The 26151-nt window shown below is 44.6% G+C and overlaps 1 protein-coding gene and 1 pseudogene across 1 annotated transcript; one reads left to right on the top strand and one right to left on the bottom strand.

The window, feature by feature from the left end:
- The first annotated feature begins 2282 nt into the window (after positions 1-2282).
- TCF23 (transcription factor 23) lies at positions 2283-5548 on the top strand. The gene is made up of 3 exons (XM_010948498.3): positions 2283-2608; positions 3310-3552; positions 5369-5548. Exons 1-3 carry the CDS (start codon positions 2387-2389, stop codon positions 5546-5548), a joined length of 645 nt encoding a protein of 214 aa, XP_010946800.1. The 5' UTR covers positions 2283-2386.
- A 17984-nt stretch (positions 5549-23532) lies between these two features.
- On the bottom strand, positions 23533-24365 carry LOC105063837 (glyceraldehyde-3-phosphate dehydrogenase-like; annotated as a pseudogene).
- Positions 24366-26151: the final 1786 nt, after the last annotated feature.

The raw sequence follows: 26151 nt of genomic DNA on the forward strand, positions 1-26151 counted from the left end.
TTAGGTACAAAAATATGTTTATAAAAAAAAAGTTTATGATGATTATGTCTTCTTGTTCTGTTGTTCTTTTTATCATTTAGCAAATTACAATACACTTTAAAGACAAACCAACCCAGCTTTCTTCTCCAGAAGTTGGAAAATGAATAGTAAGGCAAAACTGAAGAAGTAAGAAGGAAGAAAATTAAAATGATAAGGCTTAAAAATTAGTGAAATGGAGGACGCTTTAAAAGAATATCGATTCACACTCATTAGGATAGCAATTATGAAACAAAAACAAAACAGACAATAACAAGTGTTGCAGAGGATGTGGAGAAATTGGAACTCTTGTACACAGCTGACAGTATGTAAAATGCTGCAGCTACAATGAAAAATAGTATGGCAGTCCCTTGAAAAATTAAAAATAGAATTATAATCCAGCAATTTCATTTCTGGGCATATACTCAAAAGAATCAAAAGCAGGGTCTCAAAGAGATATTTGTACACTCATGTTCATGGCAGCATTATTCAAAATAGTGCAAAGGTAGAAACAACCCAATGTCCTTCAATAGATGAATGGATAAACAAAATGTGATAAATACATACAATGGAATATTATTCAGCCTTAAAAAGGAAGACAGTTCTGATGTGTGCTGCAACATGGATGAACCTTTTGGACATGCTAAGTGAAATAAATCACAGTCACAAAAGGACAAATACTGCATGATTCTACTCATATGGGATACTTAGAATAGTCAACTTCTTAGAGACAGAAAGTTCAGTGGTATAGGGGTTGGGGGAAGGGGGAGTTATTGTTTGGTGAGTACAGAATTTCAGTTTTACAATATGAAAAATATTCCTTGGATGGATGGCAGTGATGTTTGCTCAACAGTGTGAATGCCACTGAACTGTATACTTTAAAATGGCTAAAATGGTACATTTTATCATAATTTTCTAATAAATAAATAATTTTCAAAGATATAGAATATTGAAATAAAGACAAAGTCTGGTCTTTGAAAAGATTGATAATCTAGGTATTTTTCTGGCAACGTTGAACAAGAACAGAAAAGAGTTGGGTGCAAATGAAATACAGGACAAAAAAAAGGGGAAGTATCTGGAGACATAATGGAGACTGAAAAATAATAAAAGAGGACTCCCATTTGGGGCTGGAAGTAGTGAAACTTCCAGGGCATTTCTACAGCACCTGAAGCACTAGGAGAAGAATGAGTGACTGTTCCTGAAGGAGAGCGGGCAACTGTGGCAGGCTTTCTGTCCCTTCAGCTTGCCTCTTCCTAACTAGCTGTGTGGAGGGTCCAGTGGAGCTCAGCAAACATCCTGGTCCTTGCCTTCAAAGACCTCACTTCTAGCACAGGGATAGATGTGTTAAGTAATCCACCCGAGACAGAACAGCATAGGGTGAAGGGCAGCCTTCCAAGTCCAACTGACTGCCTGGACTTTCATCCACCTCCATCACTTACTAGATGTTTGACATTGAGCAAGTTATTTCACCTCCTGATACCTCAGTTTTCCCATCTGTGAAATAATGATACAAGTCTTTTTTTCTCAAAAGGTTAATTTGAGAAATAAGATAATACATAATTTGAGAAATAAGATAATAAGATAATACATATTAATACTTAGCACAGTGCCTGGCATGTAGTGATCTAAGAACACTGAGCTTTTAGGAAGCTAGCCAGGATGTGGTTGCGCATAAATTGGGGCACCAATCAAACTGGGAGATGTGGGTCCTGGACTCTGTGGGGTTTGAAGAAATCCTCACAGATCCTTTAAGCATAACCCAAAGGATGGGCAGCCTTTCCCCTGGCAGGGCTGGAGGAAGGTCTTCCAGGGGGACAGAAAGGTAAAAGTAGAAGCACTGGGTTGGAAATAGGAGGCATGGTTGGGGGATGGGGAGTAGAGCCCTGTGGCTGGAGGTCGTGTTCACTGACAGGGGGAGGAAAGTTCTTTTCAGTGATGTGCACAGGCCAGCTTCTGACACAGAGAAGGAAGCTCAGGGCCCTTCCATGGACTGTAGCCCCAGTGCTGAAGTTACAGGTCTACCCCAGGACTACGGTCAGGGTCAGGCAGGCTCCTGGAAGGGAGCTCCCTTCCCACCATCCTCCTGCCTTCTTCAGCAGGGGCCTCCTCCCAGGGCTTGGCCACTCCCAGCATCCAGCACCCCCACCCCTTGGCCGGTTGGGAGGCAGTCAGGAGGCTTTTCGTGGGGGCTGTGCCGGGTGGGCGTTTTTCCCAGAGCAAGGAGCGGAGCAGGACTGAGCTAGCGATAGCTCCCTCAGATATAAACGTTGCTGGCAGGATGACCAGCCTGTCCCGGCTAGTGTGAGCCCAAGGGCTCCTCAGCCACTGTGTTCCTGTCCTGGGGCTGCAGCACCACAGCGCAGGGTGTGGCATGTCACAGGGGGAGGCTGGAGAGGCACTGGCCATGCCAGCAGTGGGGCCGAGCCCAGCCAGGGCCACGCCACGGTTGCTAGCAGGCACTGACAGGAAGAGGAGCCGCCTGAACAGGACAGGGCAGGACCTGTGGGAAGAGACCGGCTGGAGCCACCAAAGATGGAGCAGAGCTGCGCCTAGCCTGCGAGGGGCCAGGGCCAGGAGCCTGGCTCGTGGCCGGGTAAGGAAACACCAGACCTGAAGAGGGAGCTGGGGGAGGAAGGGGTTGGAGGGGATGCGATGTCACCTCTGATGGCCAAGCCTCACTCACTGTTACTGTCCTGCCCCAGAGAGGGGACACTGGCCGCTTCCACTCCAAGTCTCCATGCTTGGGTGGTTGGGATAAATTAGAGCTCGTCTTAACCAGAGTGTGGGTCAGAGAGCTGGCCCAACTCATTTCTCTCGAGGAAACTGAGGCCTGGAGGATGTGAGTTTCCTAAGGTTCCAGAGCAGTGGTCAGCGGCAGGGCCAGAGTGTTTTGGTGCTCTTCAGCACAGCTGCCTTCTCATCTCCAGAGCTGGCTGGGTCCAGGGTCAGACCTACAGAGCAGAGTGTAGCTACATGTGCCTTGTGTCCCCAGGGCATCCTGATAAGTAGGATTCATACTCAGGTGTGGATGGAACAAGGGCTAGGGGGAAACACAGTGGAAGATGAGAAAGAGAATAGGAGCCAGTTATGAGCCCAGGCAAGGCCTCCTCTCCATTTCCTCTGCTGTAAAGTGGGGCTGGCCTGAGAGCAAAGAGGGGACAAAGCTCTAAGGCTCTCGGGTCCCTGCTGTCCTGTGTGCTACTACTCTGGCAGGACACCTCGCCCTAGGATGCTCTTAGCATCCAGGGACAATGGAGATGCATCAGACCCACTCACCTGGTGTCCTCTGTGCAGAGCGAGGCCAGTCCTGAGAATGCTGCGCGGGAGCGGAGTCGGGTGAGGACGCTGCGCCAGGCCTTCCTGGCCCTGCAGGCCACTCTGCCTGCCGTGCCGCCTGACACCAAGCTGTCCAAGTTGGATGTGCTGGTGCTGGCCACCAGCTACATAGCCCACCTCACCCGCATGCTTGGCCATGAGATGCCTGGCCCTGCCTGGCCACCCTTCCTGCGTGGACTCCGTTACTTACACCCTCTCAAGGTAGGTCATAGGCCAAGGGCCTTGGGAAAGGGAGTTTGGGATGGGGGATGCTGGACTCAGGCCCCCTGCCCTGGGCAGAGCTGATGTTGGGGCCGAGTGCTTCCTGCTGTTTCAGAAGGAGGAGCTGAGGCTGGCTCTTGGGACTGCACTGACTCTGTGTTTCTCATGGGGTGCGATGCGGGTGGCTATTGAAAATGACTTCATGAGTATGTGGTTCCTCAAGAGGAGGGAAATTCTTAAAGGCCCCAAGGCTCTGGGGCACTTAGTGGTAGAGGAGAAAAGGTGGCAGTTTCCAGGGCTGGGGCCTGGGAAAGGAAAGGAAACACCTAGGAGATTCCTAGATTCCAGGGAGCATCACCCCATCATACAGTACCTTGGTGTCCTCCAGACTTCTGTCTCAGGAGCCCCTTCTGGAAGAACAAAAGTCTAAGGAAGCATCTCTCTGGAAGCAACCAAGCTGGGTAGGAAAGGGGTTGGGGCTGGGGGAGGGGGGGCTTCCTGCACCCACCACTTACCTGCCTGCAGCCTACCTTTCCTGAACCTCAGTTTTATTATACGTGAAAAGGAAGATAATGTGAGTTTTAACTTTGCTTCCAGTGTATGAAATGAGATCACAAAGGAAAAGTATGATTAACAATAATCATCTCAATAACAGCTAACACTACTTGGGGGCTAAAATTATGCCAGGAGCTAGACTATGTGCTTTAGTGCATTTTTATCTTTTAATCCACATAAAGACTAAATGAGGATTACTTTACAGATAAGGAAAACAAAGTTTAGGGAGGTTAAGTGGCTGAATGCAGTTTGAATCTCAGAGTATGTGACTTCAGACCCTGGGCTCATAGCCACTAAGCAGGCCCCAGGAGGAGGTGGAGGGGGGGCAGCACTGTAAGTTGCTGATTACAGAGTGTAACTATTATAAAGGGCCATCTTTGCCTTGTGAGGACAATTTTATTTTTAAGGAGGCTACTTTTCACCATCTCTCTCCCTTAAACATCATGGTTTTAAAATGTCTTGAAATTTTTTTTCCTTTCATACAAATACAACTAAAATGCAAGAATTTGAGACTAAAAGGGGCAACTCTGAAATGCCAGTGGTGGCACCTGGTGCAGGGTCCTGGAGTGGCATAGTTGTTTCCTTAGCTGTAAGATGGTGGCCAAGGTAAGGCCCTTGCATGGAGTGGGTGATGGATAAAAATGTTGAAGAATGAATAAATGAGAGCCTGGCTTGATCTAGAACTCTGGCAGCTTGGTAGGGTGGGGCAGCTAACCAAGACCAGTGGCCCAGGTGGAGGGCTGTCAAGAGGAGGGTAGACCTCAGGGCAGAGTAAACCTGGAGTTTTCTGGGACTGCCCATGCTCCTGCTGGAAGGATGGACAATCCTGGGAGGTGCCCTGCTTAGAGGGAGCAGGCAGCACTAATGTCTGGGGCCAGAGGCACTTGGGCTGGGTGCTGGGCAAGAGAAGAGGTCAGTCCTATTCAGTGTCAGGAGGAGACTCTCCCTGCCCCATCTCTGCTGCCCTCTCCACTGCCTAGCCCCTGGCTGCTGCCAGCCCTGCTGGCCACCTCCCTCCCCACCATGGGGTGCCGTTGCTCTCCTCAGACAGCTCCTCCTGCGCCTCTCAGACAGGTTCAAGTGGTCAGGAGAATGTGTGAGACCTTGAGTGGTGGTGAGCCTGAGACCACTGTCATTGGAGCGGCCCTGGCAGGGGAGGGTCCCAGGAAGGGAGGCTAGGGAAGGAGGAGTTTTGGACGCCAAGGACTATGAGGGGCTGCCCTACTGCGCATGTCTCACGTTCCCTCCCCGTGTCTTGCAGAAGTGGCCAATGCGATCTCGCCTCTATGCCGGAGGCCTGGGATGCTCTGGCCTGGACTCCACCACAGCCGCCACCTCGGGACAAAGAGCAAAGGAGGCAGAGGCTGGGCCCCAAGTCTCTGGAGAGGCAGATGCTCTTCTTCCCACCAGGCCTGTCTCACCAGCATCTGCTGACAAGTGATCATCACAGTTGCCCTTTTCTCCTGGACTGTGACCCGAGCTTAGGGACCTGGATTCCTTGTCAGTTCATTTTGACTCTCACCCATCGGATCACTCGAGCTCGGCTCCCAGGTTCCAGCACACAGGCCAGGCGAAGCGGTGGGCACTTCAGGAGGACTAAAGAGCAGATCCTCATCTTGTCCCCAGGGGGGTTATTCCCCAGTGCCTCTTCTGTGGCAATTACAAGGGAAGTGGGAGAGGAAAGGGTTTGATTGGGTTGGAAGTTGAGTCAGGGCACCATTCCTTGCTTTTCTCCCCTCAGGCTCCCACAGACCCTCTGGAGATTCCAAGAGGACAGACACTGCTGCCCAGGGACAGGGGTAGGAACTTGGGCTGGCAGCAGCTGCGGGTGCTGATGGGAAAGCCAGGGGCCAAACAAGCTCTTGGCAGCTGTGAATGTGAACAGACCTCAGTCGGGGTCACATAGGCAGAGGGGAAACTGAAGAAGGGAATATGCTTTGTTACTGCACTGCAAGATGCTTACCTGATGTCAGAGAGGCAGGGAGGAATTTAGGAATCTTGTATCTGCATTACGGTCTCTCCAGCTGTCCCCTCATCATTACATTTTCTCCCTCTCTGGACCCTGTACCCTTCCATTCTTTTGATATGAGTTATATTTACAGGTAAAGCCATCAAGCTTACATTCCTTACATTCCAGGATCCCGAGAAACTTCCACATAATCCAAGCTGCCTAGCATGACATCTTACCCCAGAGGCAGCTCTACCTTAACTGAACCAGGGAGCACCTGAAGGCCTAGCATAGGAAGGATTATGATAGACTCAGTTATATCCTCGAAGGACCTTAGAAGGAGAACGTGTATCTTTTCCAGGGGATAATAATTACACTCTTCACTTTGCATTATGTTAGAAACCTAACCTCCAGGACAAACAAGATAGGCCTGGGTTCACCAGGATCCTTGTATGATTTTGGCCTAAGGCCTCACTGGCTCAGGAGTTATTTCTACACTCTGTCTACAAATGAGCTGCCTGGGGCCAGCTCCTCCCTGCAGACACTGTCCTCCCAGGCTCTCCCTAAGTCCTACCACAGGGTGCCAGAAATCTGATAGTGCTTTAATGAAATTTATCTCTGATCTTGAAGAAATAGTTTGAGGAAAAATCAGAGTCTATACATATGGAAAGTAACTTTCCAGATCAGATGTGGCTTTAGATCAGGCACCTGAAGTGCAGAAGGAGGACTCACCTTGTCACTAAACTTCAGTGCCTCAGAGTGGAAGGGCATGGGCCAGGCCAACTAGTGTCCCAGTAGGAGCAGCCCTTGGAGCCACCATTGATATTATGAGAATAAACAAGGTTCTGGGTCAACTGGGAGCGGCTGGGGGTCTGGGTTCTCCTGTGAGGAGCTGCTATTCCTCCACAGGCCTGGCCAGGGCAGCAGGGGAAAGGGGCCGAGGGGGTGACTCAGCAAGTTGGGGTGGAGGGAGAAAGGGAGACACAGAACGTCCCAGCCGCGGCTGCAGGGGATGTGGGAGAGCAGCCGGACTGTGGCTCAGAGCCATGGGCAGAAGGCCTCAGCCAAGGCCAAACACGTAAATCTACCAAGTTTCTGCTGAGGGGCCTGGAGAGCTTGTGCAGAGCTGCTTCTGGGCAGCTGGATGGGGCCAGTCAGGGCAGAGACCAGGTGTGGGTGGCCATGAGCACAGTGTTCTTCACAAGACCATAAAAGTCCAGCTCAAGTGTTCTATTTTTAAAGCCAAATAACAGTATCTTCCTTGTTGAGTGTGAGCATCTTTCAAAAAGGAGCAGATGAATTTCCTCCTGGGCCGAGACCAGGGATGGAACTGGGAAGGCTGGCTTTGGGTATGCACTGGGGTCACCCCACAGCATGGGGTTTCTCCTGATAACTCAGGAGTCTTGGGTTTGGAGCTTGCTCTACCCACCCCACTAGACGCCAGCTTCTGCCTAGTAATATCAGATCCTTTGGTGGAGGGACCACATTACCCTGGTAGAGAAGACAAGGAGGGCCAAAGAAGGAGGCAGCTGGTGGAGGGCTGGGAAGGACAAGTGCCATCATTACAAGTCTAGAGGCAGACTTAGCCTCTAGATCTTTCCAGGCAAAGCTGCTTTCCTTAGAGCTCTGGCCAGTCCCCATGGAGTCCAGAGGCCATCTCTTCTAGCCAGACAGTGCCCAGCACAGTCAGGCCAGGGAGCAAAAGGGATGCAAGGGGGCAGGCAGAGCCAAAGGAAGGACTAGGGGATGACTGGGAATAACCAGAGGAAATGTCAGGTTGGAGACTTGGATTCATAAATGAGCCAGAATCAGGAGTAACCCCCTCTTCCTCTGCAGCAGAGGAAGAAAAACATCCTCTTACTGGGAGACCCTGGGAACAGGGCTATGACACTCCAAAAGGAAACAGGAGCCCAGATGACAAAAGACATCAGGTAGCCTGGCTCAGGAGTGAGAAAGATGGCTGGTCGACTTGGGTATCTTGTACCACCCACCCCATCCCCAGGTGCCCGTGACTCAAGGCGGACTTGAGGTGAGGGTGGAGGCAGTGATGGCAAGGACAGCTCCCTGGGGGCTGGATGTGCGTGTGCTTTCTGAGGAGCAGCAGAATCACAGGGCAGAGGCTCAAATGGCCTATGGGAGAAGCAGAGCTGGCCAAGGGATGTCTAAGTATTAAGGTGGAGATTGCAGATTTCACCAAATTGGGAACCAGAGTATGAGAAATAGAAAATCTAGTCTTATCCGAGAAATTCCTTTTCTCTTCCTCTAGAAGGAGCCAGACTGGGATGAGTCAGACGGCACTGTTCTCTCCCTTTTGTGGCACAAGCCTAAACCCAGGGCCCCTGTAAGCATGATGTTCGAGATCAGGGGTTGGCAAACTATGGCCACTGGGCCAAATCCAGCCCCTGATTTTGTAAATAAGTTTTCATTGCAGAACAGTCACACCTATTTGTTTACGTACAGTCTATGGCTACTTTCCTGATACAACGGCTGGGTTAAATAGCTGCAACAGACTGTAAAGCCTAAAATAATTACTGAGTTCCTGTGAAGGAATCCTGGCCCTTTACAGAAAAAGTTTGCTGACTGATCAGAAATATGCAAAGTGTGGTCTGGGAAACTGTGCTGTAAGTGGCCAAAACTATTTTCGTAATACAAGATGCTATTTGCCTTTTTCACTCTTACTCCCTCATGAATGTAATGGAATTTTCCTTATGCCATGTGATATTGCAGCAACAGATTGAATACACAAGCAGATAGGAGAATCCAGCTGTCAGTTACAACAGACATGAAAGATATTTGCAAAAAGGTAAAACAATGCCACTCTGCTCACTAAATATTTTCCAATATAGAAAATAATTATTTTTCATTGAAATGTTATGTATATTCACATATAGTGGGTTAATTAATGTTATTTTTAAATGAACATTTTTAAAGTCCCTATTTAATTTCTAATATGGTAAATATTGGTAGAAATAACCCACATAAGCAAAAGCTTTTCAGAGCTCTACTTTTCTAAGAATGTAAAGGGCCCCTGGAGGGTGGGTATAGCTCGGTGGTTAAGTGCATGCTTAGCATGTGTGAGGTCCTGGGTTTAATCCCCCTGTACCTCCATTAAAAAAAAAAAAGAATGTAAAGGTGTCCTGAGACCAAAAATGTTTAGAATCTCTGCTCTGGAATAGATTAACAATGGTCAGTAAAGCGCTAACCCCATCCCTACACCCCTGTGTGTGACAGCTTTACCCTCTGCCTGGGGCAGACACAGTGAATCCGTCCTGGCCTTTGAGAGACAACGGGCTCGGGGTGAAAGGGGTGTGCCTGGCAGAGTGTGGACAGAGGCCCAAGTCCTGAAGCCCGATCACAGTGAGGTCGCCTAGAGGATGAAGGTGGGGCTGATGCCCTGGTGGGCTGAGCCTTCCTCAGCCACTGCCATGGCCTCCTTGTCCCTGCTGCCCCTCAGCACCCTGTTACTCATCTTCTCCGGAAATGCAGTGGTGTCCACAGACAGGTCCTGGGGAACACAGAGCAAAGGGAGCAGTGGGGTGAACATGAGGCAAAGGGGTGGTGCGGGAGTTCATGCAGGAAAGGCAACCCTGCTTTGTCCTGACAGAAAGGAGACCAGCGAGGGGCAGTGGGGAGGAAGTGAGAAGCAATCCTGCAAACCCGGAGGTGAGCACAGGGGCGGGCAGGGAGAGGAAAGGCCAGCAGCTCTGGGCCCCCCTGCTTCTTGGGGCCAAGACCCTCCTGCCCACCAAGCCCCTGCTCCCCTGTGGGAAGGAGCCGGGGCAGCTGCTGCAGGATGGCCTAGACTCAGGCCAGTCATCAGAGAAAGGGGGGCTGGGGAGGAGACAGAAAAGGGAAGGGAGGGAACCCCCACCAAAGGCCCAGCAGGAGTCTGAGAGGGAAGGGAGGGGCCATCTGGATGACAGAGGTCCTACCTGGCTGCGGGTTTTGCAGTGCAATCGCTTCTGACAGGACAGGGGCAGGAGGGCAAGGAGTCTTGGCAACACTGGGTAAATGGTCTGAGGGTTCAGGGTCCGGCCCCGCATTCCCCCTGAAGACAAAGCACCCCTGAGGCTCCAACTGTGCAACCAGTGCCCACCCTGCAGCCATTTGGTCTCGGTGCTCCGAACCCCCACCCCCATCCACCTCCTAGATCTCAGCCAAGAAGTCTGACTGTTCCAGATGCCCAGGAGCCCAGGATTCCCTGAGCTCCAGACTCCAGACTCTAGATCCCCTGAACTCTCTCCCTCATCTCGCTGGTCCTTGTTTCTCTGGGCACCCATCCCATACCACCTCATTGGTGAACAGTTACCTGCGCCCACCCCTATCCTGCTGGGTTCCATAGTTCTCTGTGCTCTGGCCAGCATGTGGCCTCCAAAAGAACCACCACGGCTCCTGCTTTGATGATGAGAAACCCCAGGAGTGGGTATCTATCTCCCCTTTGTTGAGCCTGGGGGTTTCCTACTCCCCTACCCCTGGACTGGCTGCTGGAGACACTGGGAAAAGGAGGACAGGAACTTTCCCTCTCTGGGGGCTCTGCCTCCCCAGCCTCAGGTTGGGAGAGGAGCCCCCTGCCCCCAGCCCCATCACAGCTAGGGCCAGCTGCTGAGCAGTGACACAAAGCACAAGGGACCACCTCAACTGCCCAGGGCAGGAGTGGCAAGAGTGCGTGTAACCGACAGGAGGAGCTGAAAAGTCAGAGGAGCTGACCACCAGCCACTGGTGAGATCGTGGGGACAGAGCGGGAACTAAGGACCAGTTGAATTAGCTGAAAAGTTATAAAAGGGCAAAGGTGATTGAGTGTTTTTTAACCTGGAAAAAATGACAAATTGTCAAATTATGGGAATAAGAACACTCTTCCACATTCAGGATGCTGGGAGGAGGAAAACACATTGGTAAAATCAGGCTCATCTAAATAACAGCAGTTCTGTCAAGGTTTCAATGGGTCAGAACCTCTGGGCTGGGTCCAAGTCAGATGAAAATAGATTCTGTATTACACATCCCAGAAACCACAGCCAACTATACGGTGGCCGGCAGAGCCCTGGGACAGGTACACTCTCTCTACAGAGGCACACTTTGACTAGGGCTTGGGGAGGGAGCCAGGTGAATGTAAAACTGTCAAGATGTGATATGCTCTGAGAAGTGCAGTCGCATAAACCAGAAGTTGAAGCAAAGCTCAGCTCGAGCTGCTGACGTGTGGGCATGTGCCAAGGCTGCCGAGAAGGGCTATGCCTTATCACAAGAGGCCATTGGCCCTGACACTGGGAGGGCTGCCAGACATGGGAAGTGCTGGTCAGCAAAGCTCCTCTTCCTTCACAGGCCAGGGCTGGCTTAATGTGCCTCCAACACAGTGGTAGTATTCCACCAACTGGCCGAGGAGGTGAGGGTCCTTTTGACCAGTCTTCCCAGGTGACTATTGGCAACAACATGCTGACACCACCATTTCCCTGGACATAAGGGCAGACAAGGGAGACCGATTTTGCTTTTGGAAGGTCGTCATAAAAATATGCCTTTAACTCAGACAGTCATTATTCTTGTACATTACTAGAAAATGAACACTTGCTTGTGCCTTTGAAAGGTGGAACTCTACATGGGGGGAAAATGGTGCTACTAAAAAATTATGAAATTCTAGGCTGTGTTTTGATGACTACAGGACTTAGGGTAAACAGGTTTTCATGGGGATCCTGTCATACATGTGCCATGGAAGCGGGGCGCTGGGGGAGAAGCCTCAATAGCCTTTTTTTGAAAGGCAGCATCTCTTTGTAGAAGAGATTTTAATATTGCAAAAAGCAGCTGCTAGAAACACTATCTGTGAAGTGATGGAGTGTTTTTAATGCCATGCTTATTTAAGACCAAGAATGGAAAGGGGCTGGTCTCCTGCATACTAAAAGAAGTGGGAGCCACCAGTACCCTCCCAGGAACAGTAAAAATCCTAAGTTGCTCCTCCAAAAGCCCTTTGAGAAGGAAAAAAGTGTTCTTTCCAGCTTAAGAAGACACAGATTGGTGGGGCTTTCTTCCCACCATCTTTACTGAAGGATTTTTTTTTTCTTTAAAGCGTTTCAAGGATGATCTCTGTACAAAGTCAGAGTTGAAATTGTCTAGAAGTCGCCCACAAAGACCTAAATTGACAAAGCATCTTTGTTGAAATTTCCCCTCTGGCTTCTTTAACAGACTCTTCAAGTAAATTTACATCCTCAGTCAGGAAGATCATCTAGTTTGAAGCAACTCCTAGGTCTTCCTAAATTGCAAAACTGTGAAAGAAGATGGCTCTGATCTTGACAGAAGGGTATCGTTTGAGGGGATCTGTTCTCCCAAAGTCATTATTTTTCTCCCAGCCTAATATGGTCCTGGATGGTCCTCTCACAACCAGGTGCAATAATTGCTGTCCTTATGGAACTTTCATTCTGTTTGTGCCCAAGCATGCAATTTACAGGAATGTCTCCTGAGACACCCTAAACAAACAAGAAGAAACAGCAGGAAAGAGAAAACTTGGGTTTGTAAAACTTTGCTGACTGCTGAAGTAGAAATCACCTGCCCTATGGGGCTCCTGCATGACTGACATATTTTCTTAGAAAAATTATTGGACTTCCGTATCTGACAACATAGTGGACTAAATGTACAAGGAAATCTTCCTAGTATGGAACAATCAAAATGATGGATGAATTTTCTAATGTTTTATTTTTCATAATTTTTTACTGAATTATAGTCAGTTTACAATGTTGTGTTAATTTCTGGGGTTTCAGCATAATGTTTCAGTTATACATATATATATATATATATATATATATATATATATATATATATATATATATATTCCTTTTCATATTATTTTTCATTATAGGTTATTACAAGACATTGAATATAGCTCCCTATGCTATTCAGTAGAACCTTGTTTATCTATTTTATATATAGGAGTTAGTATCTGCAAATCCCAAACTCTCAATTAATCCCTCCACCCTACCATACCCTGCTGGTAACTTTAAGTGTGTTTTATGTCTGTGAGTCTGTTTCTGTTTTGTAAATAAGTTCATTTGTGTCTTCTTTTTTAGATTCCACATATAAATGATATTGCATTTTTCTTTCTCTTTCTGGCTTTCTTCAGTATGACAACCTCCAGGTCCATCCATGTTGCTGCATATGTCATTATTTTATTCTTTTTTATGGCTGAAGAGTATATATATATACCACAACTTCTTTATCCAGTCATCTGTCTGTCCATGGACATTTAGGTTGCTTCCATGTCTTGGCTATTGTAAATAATGCTGCTATGAACGTTGGAGTGCATGTATCTTTTCGAATTAGAGTTTCCTCCAGATATATGCCCAGGAGTGGATTACTGGATCATACGGTAAGTCTATTTTTAGTTTTTAAAGGAATCTCCATACTGTTTTCCATAATAACTGCACCATAAAATGTTTTAAAATGCATTGCTGGGCTTGCAGAGAAGTAAGGGAAAGGAATAAGAGAAGGGATAAGAAAGTATAAAACCAAAATTGGTAAGCCAGCACTGAAGCCAGTATGGCCTTGGTGGCATCTGCAGATTTCTGGTGCCAAAGGCCAGAGTTTTAAAAAGCCAAATCTGGGGACAAGAGACAAGGCCCAGGAACCGTACAAAATGGGAAGTTGGATCAAAGACTGTCACCCTCTGTTGGGATCCCCAAACATCCTCAGTGAACAAAGGAAAGAAGACAGTACTTGTCCCAGTAGGTCTTGGCTTGGTGCAGGAGGTGAGGGAGGGAGTCTCCTACAGATATTTAAGCCCTTAAAATTTGGGGGACCCCAAAATTCCCCAATTTTATTTAAGTAACCTCCATTTAGTAGTGTTTCGATGCAGAAGCAAGTACAATTCTTCTCTTGAAGAACATACTTTAAACCAGGCTTTGAAGGATTCCCATGGATAAAATTCCAACAGACTTAAGCTCATAACAAATAATTCTAAAAGTCAGAAGGAAATTTGCCACCAAAATCAGTGATAGCAGAAAACACTGAACTTGCAAGTGGTAGAATCACACTTGCAATGACTGTGGATATTGTAATTTTTAGGTACAGGATATACATTAAATGTGTTTAATATGTTTAAAGAAATATAGAGTACTTTGAAAAGGTAATACAGAAGAATAAACTGTCAAACATGATCAGGTAGAATTGGGGGGAAATATAGAATTTCTAGAAATTAAAAATATAGTATTTCAATTAGAAACCCACTGGATGATTAGCAACTGCTGAAAACAGAACAAGTCAGAAAATAGATCTGAAGAAATTACTAGAATTCAGTACCTGTGGACAAACAGATGAAAAATAGAAAAAGAAGAATATAAGAGATCTTCATGGCCCTGGAATAAGGAGCTATTTCTTAAAGAAGACACAAACAGCACTAACCCTAGAGGAAAAAACTGATAAATTATACTACGTAAAATTAGAAACATCTATTTATCGCAAGATGCCATTGACAGAGTGAAAAAAGCAAGTTCACAGACTGGGAGAGAATATACATATAATCAAAAGGGCCTGTATCAAGAATATACTTAATAAACCCCACAAAGGAAAAAGGAAGACTGACCGTCTGATTGAAAATGGGCTAGAGACTTGATTGGGCACCTTTCTAAAGAAGATATCCAAGTGATCAAAGATAGTCAACTTCAATAGTAATTAGAAATATGCAAATTGAAATCAAAAGATACCACTACACATTAACCAGATGGTTAATATCTGTATCTATTAAATCCAGCAAGTACACACCTAGATATATGCTCCCAAAATATGAGTGCACAGAGAACATCAAAAGATATGTACACGAATGCTCAAAGCAGCATTATCTGTGATGGCCCCAAACCGGAAACTTGTATTCATGCCCCATGGCTGCTGGGACTGGACTTCTGCAAACCATATTTCTTTGCCAGCTGGCACCTTGTTAGGTTCCGCCAGTAGGGAGTGCTAGAAGTCTGCAAGTTGGGAGGAGAGAGAAGGGAGTAGTTTCTTGTGATTTGTTTTCTTAACCTGAGTGAGGTGGCAAAAGATTTTTTTCCCGGCAGTTGCACTTGGTTTGAGTTTCCAGCTTTTTCCCTTTCTCAGAACCAGCCTTTATTATGTCTCTAAATACGCCTTAACTGCACCAACTGTCCAGTACTACTTTCTCTGAGTTCTGAGTTCCACCTCCTCCCAGCTACTGGAATCCTGTAACTCCCACCTCCTACCTTTATTAACCACCACGTGTCCAGGGGCTTCCTTCTGGTGCCACCTCTATGTTTCCTGGGCCCTTCCCTTTGGCTTTTGCAGTCTCCATAATCCATTCTCTCTGTTAAAAATAAATGGTATGGTTTTTGTGTTCCCAACTGGACCTTAAACTACACTACAGCCAAATGTCAATTCTTTTGGCATCTGACCTGCCTCCTGAACAGAAATGCATTGAACATCTCTCCTCTTTTAAATTGAAGCTGAGAGCTGTGACACAGTTCACAGGTCCTCATGGCCTTGCTTGGTTGATTGTTGATGGTGTCTTGACATGGTCACAGCAATCACCCAGAGCCAAAGAGGACAACGAAGGTCACAACAACCCTTATGAACACTATCTGGCTGGATGTTTTTTTTGCTCCTGTGAATGTGTATGGGAAAATGGCATCTTTCCTAAAGTGTTCATGACTCTGCTCATAAAAGTTGCTGAGGAAACTGAATTTGAGAGCATCAGACTCCAGAGTTGCCTTGCTGTTACTATGGCCACCATTGTGTATTGTGTGTGTTTAATAACATCACTGTAAGGGCTGATTTTTTAACCAGGTTGTAAACGTATGTGCACAGCTTGCTCAGCAAACGAACAAGAAGGTTGTATCATTTGTGAGCAAACAACATGAACTGAAAACCTTAATGGGCCATGATCTTTCAGCGTTCTTCCCCTAGTAGGCTTTATGAATTATTATAAAACCATTCCACCTGCTCTCCACCCCAAAATAACCTCATGGTATATAATTTTCCTAACCCACTTAAATACATATCTCCATAGTTCCCACTATTTAAATCTGTGTCTAAATAAAACAGAATACAGGCGTTTAGTCAAAAATCTATTTTAACTTATACTTTAAGCCAAAATATTCTCATGAGATTTTCCTGATATATACATTCTAGATGCCAACCTTTGGTTCTGCCCAGAGGCATTATCCAACATCTTGGGATCTCAGCTCCTGATCTCCTCAATTTATGCAATTTACTATTCCCTCGCTGCGGCCACACACTCCTACAGTCATACTTTTTACCTTATCATCACCAATAACTGCACTGTCTCCAAAATCTCTTTTTCAAGCATTCTGATTTGATATTTTGATCCCTATCTGCTCTCCTCCCATCTCACTCAGGCTAGTGCTTGCAGTCCAGTATTTCTTCAACCTTACTGAGACTTCTGATTTATCTACCACCTTCTGTCTTACTAACCATCTTCCCTCGGGTCCTTCTGCTTCCTCTTCACTCATCTCAGATTCCATGTTCATTATTACAATTGCTCCCTTGCTAATACCTTCTCCCTTGCCCCCTCCCCCTCCATTGTTTTGGCTTAACAACATCCTGACTGTGTACTGTCACAGCTGGAGGTGAAACCACAACTGTGCTCCCGGCCTCTCTTGAAATGCTCACCATAATTCTCAAATGGGCACTCAGCACTGTGGCAACCTTCCCTCATATGTTCCCTTTCCCACATTCTAACACATTTATTTCCCATCTCTTTTTTTCCACTAGAGACTTCTCAGCTGGCCTTTGCCAGATACTTCATGAGAAAACAAGAGCACTGAGGCTGGAAGCCCTCCATCGACCACACCTACCAATTTCCCAACTGTGCCCACGCTCACAATGGATGAAGCTTGTCCTCTATGTGGGCCTGGATCCCACCCACTCACCCTTCTAAAGGGCCCCCCTCCTAAAAGTATTCCACCAGCCTCCTTCTGCATCCTTACTTTTTTTCTCACCACTGGATCATTTCTCCCATTTATATCAGACTATAAATTCTCTCTAGTATAGCATCTTCCACTAAAAAAACCTCCCTTGACCCTGTATCCCCCATCCACTACATTTCTCTGCCGCACCACATAACAAAACTTTTAAAAAATACTCTCCATTGTTTTTCCTCATTTACTCGCTCCAGCCAGGTGTCCATGTCCACCTCTGAAATAGCCCCCTTTTGCCAAATCCAGTGTTCATTTCTATGGCCTCATCTTAGTGTGGTTTTTATTTTTCAGTATCATTTGACCCTTTAGACAACCTCGTCCTTCTTGGAACACTTTTCTTTTCTAGGTTCCCTAACCAACTATTCCTTCTCAGTTTCCTTCCTGGCTTCTCCTCCGCTGCTCTACTTCTAAATGTAAAAGTAGCATGGAGAAAATTAGCAAGGCAAAAGTCACCAGAAGCAAAATCAAAAGGCAAATGACAAATTGGACAAGAGTATTTACAGTTCAAGTTGTGGACATGGTGATGTCACTAACATCCAAAGAGCTCCGAGAAATTAATAAGAAAAAGACCAATAACCCAATAGAAAGACAGGGAAAGAATATGAACAGATAGGTCTCAGGAAAGGGAATCAGATGCCCTTTAACATATAAAGAGATAGCTGCACATTAATAATAAAGAGAAATAAAGACTAAAACTACAGTGAAATTTTCAACTATCATGTTGATAAAAAATCCAAGTTTCGCAGCATGCTCATGGGAAAACAGGTCTCATATATTGCTGTGACATTAATATGAAAAGATCTCTGAGATAGAGAGAAATGAGCACAACGTACAAAACAGCATGTATTTTATGCTCCCAGAACATATATGATTTCTATTTGTATTTACATAAGGAAACACACACATGTAAAACAATGAAAAGCAGTTACTTGATGGAGGGGGAACTGGAGTGGATGGGTGAATCTTTTAAAGGTACTCTTCTTAAGATTATTTGGCTTTTGAACCTTATGAATTTATTACTTATTTTTTAAAAGAGAAACAAAGAACGATGGTCCAAAGAGTGTCTTAAGTAAAACTTTTCTATGCATTGGCTTAAGGAACTCAAATGTGTTTCATCTTCAGAGGGAGATAGGGCATTATTATAAGCATGTCGTATGGATCCTGAGTTACACTTGAGTCCTGTACCCTTCAGAGATGATCATAATGTCCTGAAATGACATTTACAATGACAGGCAAGAGTATCACTAGGCATATGTTAATCTATTTGAATGCTCTACACTGATCCATGAATTGGCTATGTACAGACTCAAATTTTTACTAGGGCACCAGCTAAACTATCATCTGTTTCAATCACCATCTTCACCAGAAGCACTGGCATCTGTTGAATGACTTAGTTGCTAGAAAGAAAATATTCAAACCAAATACCCAAACGATAATTAACATCATTAGTCTTTGGAGAAATGCAAGTCAGTACCACGTCATACCTACATAGGATGGCCATAATTAAAAAAAAAAAAAAACAGAAAATAACAAATGCTAGTGAAGAAGTGAAGATACGAACCCTCATACATTGCTGGTGGGAATGTAAAATGATGCAACCATTGTGAAAAAAACTTGGTGGTTCTTCAAAAAGTTAAACAGAATTAGGATATAACCCAACAATTCCACTCCTTGGTATGTATCCAAAAGAACTGGAAACTAGTGTTCAAATATAAACCTGTACATGAACATTCATAGCTGCCTCATTCATAATAGCCCAAAAGTGGAAACAACCCATATGTCCACCAACTGACGGATGGATAAATAAAATGTGGTATATCTACAAAATGAAATATTACTTGACAATGAAAAGGAATGAAGTACCCATACATGCTACAACACAAATGAACCTTGAACACATTATGCTAAGTGAAAGAAGGCAGACACAAAGGTCACATGTTGTATAACCCCGTCTATGTGCTCCCAGCAGGAATCACTGTGATCCTTACAGAAAATACAGACCACTTCATCACTCTAGAAGTTATGTTATATTGTTACGTTGGTTGTATATCCAACCAGGGTGAACTGTGTAGATTGCCATTCAGGAAAGAAATTCTGTTGTGAAATTTTTATCTCTTTACCTTTTCAATATCTTCTTTTCTTCTTGTTCTTTTTCTTTAAATCATAAAAATGTATTTCAGTGTTATTTATAAGAACTTTCTTGTAGACATTGGGCCTCCAAAAATTTCATATTATCCCTGGTACAAAGCAGCTATCAATCTCCAAGACTTGCTCAAAAATTATCTTGAAAGTAGCAGCCAGTCTTGGATCTGAACCTCAGCTACTTAAGTTTCTGGATTTTGTTGTTTGCCAAAACGGTTTGCCATTTTATTTTGCTGGCTTCGCCTTCCTTTTGCCAAAGAATTACTAATATAATCAGTAATAGAAAATATTCATTGTCTTACAATGATGCATTCAGAAGTTTTTGTGTCAATTCTAAGTTAAAGAGATGCATAGGGAGAATCATCCCCTTTTCCTCTTCACTGGATGAAGTTATGTCTTCGTGCATTGTCTGGAATTGCTGCAGCCATCTTGAAACCCCAAGTAGAAGCATCACCAACATGCTAAGGATGGCAAGGCAGAAGGATGGACTTATTGGTCGATCAGATCTGTAATGACCTTATCAAGGCTCTGAGCTGACCTTGGACCACCTAGCCCCCAGATATCTTAAGTGAGATAATGACTGTCCCTATGGCTGCTATGTAGTTTTATTTCTAGTGATGTATTTGTTTAAATGGACTCACAAACTCTCAACAGAGGAACACTTTCATATTTGTTCCTGTTGCCCCAGTTCACAGAAGTATGAAATTACAAGTGGCAAGAATGTGATCAAGGTACAAGAATTCTTCTTTAAAAAAAAAAAGACAAAAATGAACTTATTTACAAAACAGAGCCAGACTCACAGACATAGAAAACAAATCTCTGGTTACCACGGGTGAAAGGGGATGGCAAAAAGATAAATTGGGAGTTCGGAATTTGCAGATGCTAACTACTAAATATAAAAATAGATAAACAACAAGGTCCTACTGTATGGCACTGGGAACTGCATTCAATACCTTGTAATGGCCTATAATGAAAAAGAATATGAAAAGGAATATATATACACATATAAATGAATCACTATGCTGTACTGCAGAAATTAATGCAACATTGTAAAATGACTGTACTTCAATAAAAATAAATAAATAAATAAAATACTCACCAGATAGGAAAACCTTAGTATAAAAAAATAAAATGCCTCATTATTAATTTTTTTATTGAATACAGGTTGAAATGATAACAGTTTGGCTATGTTAAGTTGAAGAGAGTATATTATTAAAATTAATTTTACCTGGAAAAAAAAAAGGCACAGGGATTCTTATTTGAATGTTGGATGTGGCACCAAAGGCCAGTTTTGACATCTTAAAAGACTCTGTGCTTAATGACTGCTCAGTTTGGGAAGCTGAACCAAGCAAAGATAGTTATGAAACAGAGAAGCATTAGATATGATAAAAGGCAAATTATTGTTCATGATAAAAGGCAAATTATTTTTCTTGATAAAGGTAGAATACTGCTTTTTTTAAAAAATGTCCAAAAGTTTTGAAATGCACCCTTATGGCTACTGAATCCTACATGTACAATTGCAAAAACATTTTGTGTGTCTGTATCCTGGCATTACCTCCTATTTTAGAAAAAAATTAATTGGCAGGAAATTTTTTAAACATCAAAAGGGTGATTACAGAGTATCTAAAGTGCCAGAAAAAATAATATGGTGCAGTGGCTGTTTGTCAGCCCTTGTACAGGACGTTAACAACACATTTCCCAAACATTTCGTCAATGGGAATCCTCCTGGCAACAGAATGACAGTGTATTTATTTCATGCAAATGTGTGAACACAATGGTTGTGGATAACCCAAGAGGCAGAGCAGGGGGGTGGAGATTAAAGTGAAATGCGTCATCAAATATTTGTAGCGCCAGAATTTGGCATCATTCTCATCATTCACAACTAGCTATGACAGGGCACGAGAAGCCACGCAATCAATTGATTTGTGATGTGGAAATCTCTCAGTAGAGAGAACTGGAGAAGGGGCTCTCTAATTTGGTCTATGAATCAACACTAGTCTCAGGCTCACCCCTAGAAGCATACAAAGCTTTAGGAATGGAGCTACAACATAAATATAAATCAACATCCATGTCCTAGACCAATCCCCAAGTAGTACATGAAGGGGCAGACCCAAACAGCACAACAAAGTCTTTGAAAACTGAGCTTCTCACAGAAGGTGAGACAATACTTGTGACCTGAATCTCACTGGATTGGTTGCTTGCTAAAACAGCAGCAAAATAATCACATTATTCAGAGGATTTCACAGGACCCAGAACCTCACTTCTAGGTATTTACTCAAGTGAAATGGAATCCTATATTGACAGAAAACCTGGAAAACCACTACACAAATGTTTATGGGAGCTTTGTTTGTAATGACCAAAACCTGGAACCAATCCAACACATTGTGGCACATTTATAAAATGGATTGCTAGCAATTAGAAGGAAAAAAGCACTGATCCTACAACAACACAGATGACATTTTTTAAAATTGACATATACTCAGTTTATAATATTGTGTCAATTTCTGGTGTACAGCATAATAGTTCAGTCATACATATATTCGTTTTCATATTCTTTTTCATTATAGGTTACTACAAGACATTGAATATAGTTCCCTGTGTTCTGCAGTGGAAACTTGTTGTTTATCTACTTTATATGTAGTAGTTAGTATCTGCAAATCTCCCACTCCCAATTTATCCCTTCCCACCCACTTCTGCCCGACCCCAACCGTAAGTTTGCTTTCTATGTCTCTGAGTCTATTTCAACACAGATGACTTTTAAATGTATTAAGCAAGGTTTAAAAGGCCATCTACTGCATGATTCTATTTAAGTAAAACTCTGGAAAAGGCAAAAATACAGAGTTATCAGTGGTTGAGCCTTTGACTCCTGACCCTTTCTTGTGTTCTGCTGGGCCTACTGACTTTCTCTTTATTGATGCCCTCCTCTCCCCCATCTGTCTGCGGTGCCCCTCCCACAAGCTCCCTTCCATTTAAGCCTCTCCATTCCCCTAAATCAGTTATATCATTCATTCTTCTGCTTTCATTTTCCAAAATCGTGTTGAAATCTCTTGACTCCTGTCCTCATTTCTCCCTTCTTTTTACTCTGAGTTTATGATCTTTTCATTTCTTTACTGTTATTACAGTGGGGATTTGGGAGGGAATAGATAAACAGTTCAATCTTTCATGTTTACCTACCTGCACAAGCTCTTCTTCAATCAAGACTACAACATAAATATAGTTTGGGAAAAGGATATTATTTTTTCTTAAATATGTGTGTGTGTGTGTGTGTACACAGATATATGCACACACATATATATATCTCTGAAGTCTATCTCTGGCCAAACTCAGAAAACATAGATGTTTATCAGACATGATCTCCAGTAAGTATCTCCTTGCAAGCCATTGGATTTTTGTCTCCCAGAGGAGACACTTTAAAAAGGTTGTCACACAATTTCCAGTCTGACAGCCAGAATTTCTCAGGCTGTGGCCCAGAGTTCATGACAATCTGACAAACCAGTGGTTTTATATAGGGCTGTGGGAGTCAGGGAAGCCTGCTAATAGTGTTAAGCTGGTGACTTGCAAAGGAGTTGTGGGTCTGTGTATGTATACGAGTAGCCTCCTGGTAGTCACGCTTATAATCAGGACCCAGAAATGCCTTTTCTTTACTGACATCTTAATCATCCCCTTACATAAAAGCATAAAAATAGTGTTAAATTGGCACTGAGTCCCATAGGAAACATTCCTGTTCTCTCTCATCATTTCTACGGCACCTTTATCTTCAGTCCCACATGGTATTTGAAATGGCAGTAGTACTCAAATCTTCCACACAGAGAAAACCCCAGGGTCTCAGGAAGCAGCTGGGCTGGTGTTTTCTCTTCTTTAGATGCCACGGCAAAGCTGAAGAACACCGGGTGGTGGCTTTTAAAACTTTGGCTTACACAAGTGTAAATTACAGGTTGTAACGTGCCCTATACACATCTTAATTTTAATAAATCTGTCACTGTTCATCTTTGCCAGCTGACCCTGAAATTTGGGGGTTTATTCTGTGATATTATGCAACTATGATCTTAGATCTCCTCCTGCCCACCCCACTCCCCTCACCCTCCAACACACACACACACACACACACACACACACACACACACACACACACATACACACACACACACACACACACACAAGAAAACCCTGGGCCATGTAAACCAGGACTTTCTTTTTTTGGAGGGTGAATGCAGTGTACTTTATTGATGGTACATGACAAGATAGGGCTCCCTGAGCACCTCACTGTCTTCAGGGGGTTTGGGATGGAAACCGTCTCAAACAGGAGATTCTCATTGTGTTGGGGGATAGATCTGGGGCAAGGACTCCCAGCAGCTGGAGCCCTCTCTCTCCCTCTTGCTCTCTCACTGGGGCTTGTGGTCCAGGGAGCTCTTATTCCTTGGAGGCCATGTGGACCATAGGGACCACTCCTCTGTTGCTGTAGACAAATTCATTGTCATACCAGGAAATGAGCTTGACAATGTGGTTGCTGAGGGCTATGCCAGCCCCACCGTTGAAAGTGATTGTCACTGTTAAAGTCATAGGCGTAAACCTGGTCCTCAGCACAACCCAGGATGCCCTTTAGGTGGCCCTCCAGCACCTTCTTAATGTCATCATATTTGGCAGTTCTTCCCAGGTGGCCCCATCAGACCCACGAATAACACATTGGGGGTGAGGACATTCCCATTCAGCTCAGGGATGACCTTGCCCACAGCCTTGGCAATACTAACAGAAGCAGGAATGATGTTCTGGGCAGCCCCATGGCCATTAGACCCACGGTCTTCTGGGTGGCAGCAATGGCATGGACTGTGGTCATGAGTCCCTCCACAATGCCAGTGTTGTTATAGGTGACCTGGGCCAGGGGTCCAAGCAGTTGGCGGTGCAGGAGGCATTGCTGACAATCTTGAAGAAGTGGCCATACTTCTCATGGTTCATGCCTATCGCAAACATGGGGTCATCAGCAGAAGGGCAAAGATAGTAACCCTTTTGGATCCACCCTTCAAGTGAGCTCCAGCCTTCTCCAAGGTAGTGAAGACCCCAGTCACTCCACAACATGTTCAGCACCAAGCATCACCCTGTTTGATGCTGGTGGGACTTTACTCCTGGAAGGTGGAGATGGGCTTTCCATTGATGACAAGCTTCCTGCTCTCAGCCTGGACTGTGTCATTGCACCTGCCATGGATGGACTCATATCGAAACATATACAGCATGTAGTTGAGGTCAGTGAAGGGTCATTGATGGCAACAATATCCAGTTCATCAGAATTAAGAGCATCCCTGGTGACCAGGCTCAATATGGCCAATCCGTTTACTCTGTCTGACCTCCACCATCAAGTCTCAGGGCTGTGGCTGGCACTGTACAAGGCGTGTACAAGACATGGCTGTTGGTTGAAGAGGGAGGAGCAGAGAGCCAAACCAGGACTTCCTTGACTGAAGCTACAGAAAATCTTGTGAAGCAACGGGGCAGGTTGTTGGTTGCTACTAATGAAATAAAATTCGTATTTTATGGTAAAACCAGAAAAATTTAAACATAAAAATTTTCTCTCCCATTTGGGCCTCCTCCCTCCCCTATAGTATGTGTTGTACATCTGCATTAACCAGACCTCCTTAGAAGATAAGCTTTTTTCTTAATCTTGTAAGGGGTCACGATGACCCACTCTCACTTTATGTGTGCAGATCTGGACTGTGTAAATATGCCATTTAATGTACAACCTCTTGTCCCCATAATTGTGCTTAGACCTCTAATGGTGGAGTGGTCCTCAAAGTTTCTGAAAGACTGTTTCCCAGGTTATAATCCTCACTTTGGCTCCAATAAAATTTTCCATTTCTTTCTGAAATAACTATTGATTAATTTTTTTGTCCACATGCATGGTGTAGCTGGCAGGATATCAGAGATACCCACCAGAGGACACCTGGAGTCTACCCTGAAGCGGTGCTCTGTACCGGCACGGGCCTGTTGAGGCCCACAGGCTTCTCAGTGCTCCTCAGGTGTTCGGGTGAGTTCTCCTGATACCTGGATCTCATTGTTTTTAAGTAACAGTCCTAAAAATTTTATTCAAGCTGTCTCTACTTAAGGCTTGGAGTCTTAAGGGGGCGCCAGTGCATTTCCGAGGTAGGGGCCTAGAGGGACCTAGGGCAGTAAGTAGGCCTAGGGAAAACTTAGGTGGCTGAGTTTTTGTTAAATTTGGCTTAAGTTGAAAAAAAAATGTTGATATATGGTCTGAATAGACCATTTACTTGTGAAATAAGAGACTGAATTATCCAGCTCCGAAGAATAAGGAACATTTGTTCCTTCTGGCCACAAGGTGTCCTCAAGTGACTGAGAACCTGACGGGAAGCATCTGAGAACCCTCCTGACTGCAGTGGCCCTTCAGGGGAATCCCATTACAGTCATTTAGTAAATACCCGTGCATCAGTCCTCTGATACCCTTTAGGTGGCCATGCAATTCTTTGAGGAATTAGAACCAGCCGTCCTTGTTTTACAGACCTAGTCTTTACAGGACAGGTGTGGCTCCAGAAACAATTCAAAACTCAACAATCTTTTTACCACTCCCAAACCTCCCCTATTTATCTTAAGAGGCAAGTAAATTAAAAAAAATTCTGGCCTTAAGGGAACAAACGTTCCTCTTAGGAGGAACTTGCTTTTCTCCTCTGCACCTGAGATGTTCTACTTGGTCTCTAAGAACTCTTATCTAGGCCATCTTTTTAAAATGCAAATTTCAGGACTGTAATTTATTAAAAGAAAAACCAAAAGGGGGATAAGTAAATTGGAACTTGACTTGTCAAGGACAAAGGCAAATCTTAGGTGTCTTCTCCATTAATCTAAACAGGTGGCTTTAATTTCTTCCACCTGCCAGAAACTCAATTTGAATCCAATTTCTTTTGTAACTGTTGGGTTTTATATTATTGTACCTGACTCATGGCTGAACTTTTGGATTGGAAATTATGGGGTCTTTGTTTGTGTCCGTTTGTATGTTTGTATGTATCTATATGTGTGTGTGTGGTAGATGTG

The sequence above is a fragment of the Camelus bactrianus genome, chromosome 15 (assembly GCF_048773025.1).
Source record: "Camelus bactrianus isolate YW-2024 breed Bactrian camel chromosome 15, ASM4877302v1, whole genome shotgun sequence".
NCBI lineage: Eukaryota > Metazoa > Chordata > Mammalia > Artiodactyla > Camelidae > Camelus > Camelus bactrianus.

Bases quoted from the DNA above. Each gene is read 5' to 3' on its own strand.
- TCF23 (XM_010948498.3), top strand. From the start codon at position 2,387: ATGTCACAGGGGGAGGCTGGAGAGGCACTGGCCATGCCAGCAGTGGGG. The intron at 2,609-3,309 runs GTAAGGAAACAC...TCCTCTGTGCAG, and splicing joins GGAGCCTGGCTCGTGGCCGG to AGCGAGGCCAGTCCTGAGAA. The intron at 3,553-5,368 runs GTAGGTCATAGG...CGTGTCTTGCAG, and splicing joins GTTACTTACACCCTCTCAAG to AAGTGGCCAATGCGATCTCG.